This window comes from Rhea americana, unplaced genomic scaffold (genome assembly GCF_003343005.1).
Source record: "Rhea americana isolate MKP2758 unplaced genomic scaffold, rheAme1 scaffold_352, whole genome shotgun sequence".
Lineage (NCBI taxonomy): Eukaryota > Metazoa > Chordata > Aves > Rheiformes > Rheidae > Rhea > Rhea americana.
In genome coordinates this window covers 233,431-240,694 of record NW_028186482.1, presented here as the reverse complement: position 1 = coordinate 240,694, position 7,264 = coordinate 233,431, and the positions used below count along the sequence as shown (strand labels likewise).

General features: G+C 40.6%; 2 protein-coding genes across 2 annotated transcripts in view; one reads left to right on the top strand and one right to left on the bottom strand.

Annotated features, from left to right (window-relative positions):
* Positions 1 to 1,619: 1,619 nt before the first annotated feature.
* Positions 1,620 to 7,263, bottom strand: FBXO45 (F-box protein 45; the record flags this gene model as incomplete). Its single annotated transcript, XM_085311938.1, has 3 exons — positions 1,620 to 4,433; positions 6,468 to 6,824; positions 7,009 to 7,263. Coding segments are annotated over 3 exons (798 nt in total), but the record flags the coding sequence as incomplete, so codon positions are not given.
* WDR53 (WD repeat domain 53) overlaps positions 7,101 to 7,264 on the top strand; it is a 7,472-nt gene continuing 7,308 nt past the window's right edge. Inside the window, exon 1 of the mRNA XM_085311973.1 lies at positions 7,101 to 7,176. The gene's annotated coding sequence lies outside the window, so the exon portion shown is untranslated. The remainder of the gene's footprint in view (positions 7,177 to 7,264) is intronic.

Here is a 7,264-nt window from a genome sequence, read left to right as displayed (position 1 = left end):
CATATGTACATCAGAACACGTGTATTTAAATTCTGCCAAAACAAAACACTCCACTACATACTTTTATTGTGCTGTGAATGGAGAAAACAAAACAGGGCACAGAAGTAAGCCACACTACTTAATGGAGCACTAGAAATACACTGGAAGAGCAAAGCAGAGCCTTTGCAGAACAGCCTGAAGCCAACACAGCCTAGCAAAAGCTAACATTGCATAAGCATCACATGAATCTGTATGAGGAGGCACATATTCTTTGCTTTTTGAAGCTTTTTTGCATTCTTAAGGTGAAAGAGCAAAAGAGGAAAGTCCCAAAGGGAGAAGGAAAAAAACCTCTGAACAGTAATACCTTAGCACAGGGGGTCCGCTCTTCTTGACTCTCCATATGCTAAACCTTACACACACAAAATCTTCATTGTATCTGTATAATCAATAGCCAAAGGAAACAAACCTAGGAGAGTTGTAGGGAAGAAGCATACTGGCTATAGCTCAGAGCTGAGAGAGGAGAACAGCGTCCGAATGTCAGCTCTCTGCAACAAAAGGGTATTAGGCAGGCTACAGGGCCTAGCTGCCATACCCTCTTTCACATCTAGAAATTCAGATTACTCAGGTATCTCTGTACTAGTTGCATGACTCTTTCAGCATGAGACTTTGACTCAAAATTACTCGAGACATTGGTGATACAGACGATTATCCTCTCCCAGCCAAAAAAACAGGGTGTATTACTCTGAAGCTGGCTGTGGACTTGGCCTCTCAGAAACAATGTTCTTTCAGGGGTAATCTCACCATCTGTTTTCTACTAAGTAACCCAATCCCAAAGTATGGAAGGTGAACAAAGATGGTCTTAAAATGATTTACCAAGTGGAAAAGTCTGCAGGCAAAGGGGTGCCTGGTTTGACAAGATTCTTAACTTTATGCCAGTTGAATATACCCACACATACGGAACACGTAACAAACTTAATAATATAAGGCCATTTAAGAAGAAATACGAATGGAGAACAGTTAAATTGGATCTAGTAGTACAACTACCTTGAATTGTTCATACTCAGGTCTACTACCTCTCTCATAGTAGTTTTTAAGGATGGCAAGAAAAAAGTCAAAAACCAAGTTTCAGGTAAACGTGTCTATGTAATACTGAATAATAAAACACTCAACCAATCAAGTGGAAGTCTTACTCTGTAATGTTCTCACAAACACACTTGCTTCAAGTGATGGACGAAGTTTAAAAGAATGTTGACGGTGTGAGTGAACACATCCCTTCCGTGCCTTCCTGAAAAAACAAAACTCTCAAAACATTTCTGCAGCATAATAATAATTGAGTGGAGAAAGTCTGATAACAAAATACCCTTTATTTTCACTAAATACCACTGCTCATCTTGGATCTTGTTATTGGGGGGTAGAATCCCTTCTTCAGAGTCCCTACATCCTCCACAAAGTACTAATAGTTAAAAGCTAAAGAAACAGAGAGAAGCTGAGAAGCTGTCCTCTGATAGAAGGCACCACAGTACAGCACTAGGGCAATGCAACCTCCAGCCATTAGCTGCTACTCCCTACAGTACTGTCACACAAGAATATTCCTGTTTCAGAAAATGTAATTTCACAAGCATTGTTATTAGACTATTGAGTTTTCAAGTCCTTATAACCATTAGTCAGATTCTCTTTTTTTAAATACTCATGCAGGAAATCATGCAGCAACACCTTCATCTTCTTGACAATAAGAATTTGTTTTGGCACACCAAACTATTACCCCTTTTTTCTATCAGTACATCATGAATGTCATTACAACAATACATACAAATATTTCCTTCTGAATTATAGCAGTTTATTTTAATATTTTGTACAACTAGCATTGGTCTCCAGTAATAAGATTAATCTTACATAAGTGAGTTCCCCCAAACCCACCCTTAAGGAAGGAATGTTCAACTTTTACCATTTCTAATTTAGAGGGAAATTTTTCTAGGGTAAGATGCAATTTGAAGAATGGAAAGAAATCTTTATTTGTGAATAAAATCCCTCGGAAGTTCTCAAGGTTTACCTACATCTACGGATTCATGAACAAGTGCAGAGGTCATGTCTTCCAAGACTGCATAAAGAATACATTCACCTAAAAGACGATTTTCTTCTCTGTAATGGGACAGGGTTTTGTTTCCTTTTTTCCTACTTCATACCACAAGGTTCTGCTACATAGATACATACTTTACAGTCTACAGACGATCAACATTTGTAACAGATTTTTCCAAAAGGTACTCATATACCAGTCTCACTTCATTTACTCAGTTGTTTTCAGTACCATTTAAAACATCTTAATTCCTTACACTGCATTTTTTTTAAACGCAGATAGGAGAAATTGACCTCAATAGATATTGCCTTTAAGGAATAAACTACACCTAAAACAAATAAATACTTTAAAATCCTTTTAAATGGCAATAATGTACATACTCTGTTCCAGTGCAGAACTTAGGTAAATAGCACTCCAAGTATAGCTCTTCAGCAGCAGACTAAGAATCCCAGTCATCTGCTTGTACTATTTTCCTTACACTACTCAAGTAATGGGAAAAAAATTAACAACCTAAGAGAAATCCCTTTCTCTTCCACACTTGGAGATTTATCAGTGTCTGATATGAAGTAATTCACATTCTCTAGCACAAATAAAACAAAAAGAGGTTGCATAAACATTTCCTTCTCCCTCCCTAAAAAACACGCCATCAGAAATTCTGAAACAGTTCAAATAGTTCTGTTAAACTTGGAGAAACACCACCAGGAACAAATGAGAGTCAAATGTTAGCCACAGGGCTTACAGAATTCAATGTCCTAATGAAAGGAAATCCACTCTGGGGCTTAAATTAGCCTTACTTGTATGAAGGCTGACAGACACCTAGATCTCTACAGACCTTTCAACCTCAGAGGAAAGCAGTTTCCCCCAGAAGTACCTCTTTATTACACCTTTAAGCTTCACAGCCTTTTCAGCCTGTGCATTGAATGCTGTAATGCTGACATGTCAGTTGGTCTTGTAAGCTTTTAAAAAAACAGTGCAAGTGAAAAGCCCAAACGCTGAACCTGATCCAGAATCTCCAGAGGGAAGTGAGAATTTTACCAGTCCTGTCTCGAAATAGCAGGTGAATACTTGGGATTTTATTTACTTAAAGAAACCAATTAAAGTTAGGTTAAGTCTTAAATCCTTATGAAACTTTAAATTGAAAACAAGATCTCGAATGAGAGAAGCTGAACGTTGATTCTTCATTATTTTGAAAGTCTCATTTTAAAATAGTGATTAGAGGTTATAAGACTTCTTTTAAAAACTTGTCTTTTGGTATCAAAAGGAAGATCAGCTCACTACAGTGTTGTACCTTTCATTCTTAAAAGGGACCATATACTTTGGCCAAAAAAAAAAAAAAGAAAAAAAAACTTGTAGTGAAAATTTCTTGTGTTTCTTAGAGAGAACAAATACATTGCTAAAGCTATGGAAACTTTCAGCTACGCAAAAATGAGCCAATGTAGCACCTTACTCCACAAGAGCATCCCAAAATGCTTTACAATACAACAAAAGAAGTACTCTTACATGAATGTTATGTACCTGTCTGAGGTTTTTCTGATGCCACGTAGTGGGGTTTTTTTCCTTTGAGAAGTTATATCCCAGTTAGAATAAAGCAAATTCTTTCTTTTAACTGTTCTTTTCAACCTGTTATATATATACAACCTTTAAAATACACTTAAAAATAGCTGCACACATTTTATATCATTCTACTAGAGAAGGGCAGTCCAGACAGACCATGCTTCTCAGTATATTAAAAATTGTAAATAAAACCCAACCAGACTTATTCTCCTCTGGTACCCGTGCTGGCCCAAAGGAGGGAAGGGAAGGAACAAGCAGTTTAAAAATGGGAGTCTTTCACAAAACACGCTACTTACAAATCTCCAGTTAATTTCCTCAAGCAGTTTTGTATCAAATTCTTCCTTAAATATTTGAGGTCACACACTGCCATCTTAGCAATGAAATCTGTTGCAACATGCATGTGCTAGCTTCCCACTAAACCAACTGCAACCCTGAGGATATGTCTGGCCTGGTAGAAAGAGGAAATGTAACACAATTCCTGAAGTATGGCTGGTCCTCCATTTCAAAATTCTTTATAGTTTCCTTAATGGTTCTTGGACACACACCCACACTTTTTTCTAGTTCACTTTTCCCTCTAACCAACATGCAGATTTCTCCTCCGAATCATCCACATTTTGATGTCCCAACGAAACAATCCACATCATCCATCCAGAGGTTTTCCCAGGTAGACCAAAGTCACTTCTGTGTTACCATACACAGCAGACACTGCTGGATACAGGCAAACTTTTGGCAGTCCTCTGAATGCAACTCCCAAGAACTCATAGCCCCTCTCAAAAGCTAATGTTTTGTCTTCCATGTCCAGGATAACTCGGATCCGCTCACCTATCTGGAAATAGAAATAAGAGGAAGAAAAACAAAACAGAAGAAAAAGGTCAACATATTCATATGCAGACATGAAAAATAAAGCAAAAGCCATGTACAGTACAGTAGCTCATCTCAAAGTGAGATTTTCCTGTTTCTCAAGATTACACTGCTTTTTCTGTGGTGTTTTTCCACTTCACTGATATATGTAAGATTCTGAGCACCTGTACTGGCAGCTTCTAATGAGCAACCTATATCTAACCACCACTGCAGTAACAAATGTAGCCCTTCACATGAGAACACTGCAACAGCACTGAAAATTAGCACACCATATTGCATTTACTTCAGAATTCTGCAGCCTGTGGAAGTTTTGTAATGGCCTCCACCCAAAGTTATCCAAACTCTGTATTTGGTTGTTATTATTGACCAGTAGTGTCTATGAAGAGTAATTCTAAAGACAATGAACCTGCTTTAAAGAAAGATAAGTACAAGATGCAAAATATATCAGAATATTTAACCAAGTATGCAAGTACTGTCACTGTCAGAGGGATTCCTTTACCAAAGCAGAAAGACATTACTGTGCAAAACTTAGGCAAAGTATGAAAAAAGTTAAAATATATATACACACAAGTGAAATGATCACTGAATGCAGCAAGTTGATCAGATCAGGACATACCAGATGCTCCTTGCATTCGCCTAGCACATTTTTCAAATGTAAATGCAAGTCACAGACACCAGCAGCAAGCATAACATGATATAGCACAAACTTCTGATTCTCCACAAGCCAACTGCAATGTTGGCATTTTCTTCAAATCAACACATTTTTCTTCCAACACTAACAAACATATAGTTACTTTTAGTATATTATATAAAAGCAGCTCACTGTGCATGTTTTACTAAATACAAAATACTTTAAAAAATCATGTCTGAGCTCCAAGCAATTTTTATAAATAAAGAAGTAATTCCAAGAACTGTTCACCCTTGAGTCCACATGAGAGTTTGCCTGGCTTTAAAACTTTTTATTGTCCTGTTGCTGTATAAAGGCCTATGCAAGGATAGCAGAAACTGTCCACAAATGGTCAAGTCTGGAAAGTGTCTGTACTATCTGCAAGTTAGAAAACACGTAAATAGAAAGCAAGCTCTTTAATTACACTAATTTTAGGCTTTGTTTGCAAAAATAGCAGGTATAAGTTCCAGACCAAATCAGATTTAAGTGCTTGGCAGTGACCCTTTATGAAATTTAGGAGTATCAGATACAAGTTAATACGCAAACCTTCATCCAAAACTGAAATACAAGCAGCCTTGGAGTCAACATTCATACAAAACCATTGATGTTAGGAGACAGAAATTATATACTGCATATAGCTGAAGCTGTAATGTGAGGAAATCTAGTAGGCAAAGTGTCATTGTGCAGGCAGTCAAAAGAGCAAAGATAAACCACTTTTATATGGACAGAAAGACAGAATGGCACTTCCTCTTTAATAACATCTAGTTATCTAAACATCACATCCCAGTCCAGGGATGTCACCTTTGGGAACACTGCCAGGGAGCACACAAACAGCACTCAGAATTACTGCAGTTTTTTGCAGGAAGATTCTTACCTGAGCACTAACCTCAATTCCTACTGCAGGGTAACAAAAATATAACACAGCTACCACACACACTCATATTACCGACTGGGAAAATCTTTACTTAAAATAGCTAGAATAGCCTTGTCAGCTTTTATTTCAGAAAGCAATTATCTTTAAATAAGCACCCATGGTGTGTTTTCTTCATCTGATATTTCAAATAAAAGTGTGTTTGTTATCAGTAGGGGAAACAACAAAGAGTGAGTTGTACAGAACATCACACACAGATGTAATTTAAGGAAACATTAAATTAAGGGGGGAAAAACCCTTGTACAGCAATTATTTACCTTCTGCAGGGCACCTTTTGCTCTTGATCACCACTTAAGCTCAGTTCAGCCAACAGCTAACTGCTGTACACTATGAAGAAATTCTCAGAGTATAGCTGTTGCCAGGCATGGTAAGGCTTCCAGTCTGTGCCAAGTCTTACCCACCTGGTATTTCGGTGCGTTATTGCACTGAGGGAAACTGCCGTTCACTTCTCCATTATGCAGCAAATTATTGTCCACCAAATTCCAGCCCCAGCTCTGGTCATCACTCCCCAGCAGCGCCACGTAGCCCTGGCACTGCATGGCAGCCCGCTTAGTGGCGATGCCGATGACGGCCACGGTGCCCAGCGGGCCCTCCCACCACACTTCCCACGCATGGCGGCCCTCGCTGAAGCCGATCTTGGTCCTTGCCCCATCCGTGCTCTGCGCAATGGGGTTGCGGTGCAAAGTGAAGCCGTTCTTCTTGATGTAGACGTTCCTGGAGCAGTCATTGGTGCTAAAGGCATGGTGAAAGGCACGTACCTAGCAGGGGAGGAGGGAGAAGGTGTTCAGGCAGGAAGGGACGACCCAGAGCGCGCCGGCGGGGCCGCTGAAAGGCAATATCCATCCCTTCTCCTCCCCCCACCACCCTCCGGCTCCTAACGCAGGGCGCGCAACGACGCTGGCCCCGCGGCTGCCCCGCCGCCCCGGGCGCCACATGGCTCACCTTGCCCTTGTAGGTGGGCACGTTGCAGAGGATGTCGGTGCGCAGCGCCTCCTCCGCCAGGCAGCGGGCCGCCAGGCTGCGCCACACCTCACTGTTCTCGTCGCCGTGGAGGACGCGGTGCCACAGCTTGCAGACCAGGGCGCAGCTCCGCAGCTCCCGCAGCTCCAGGTAGGAGAACACCAGCTCCAGCACCCGCCCCGGCAGCCGCCATCCCGCACCCCCCGCTACCGCCGCGCCCGCGCCGCCGCCCGCCGCC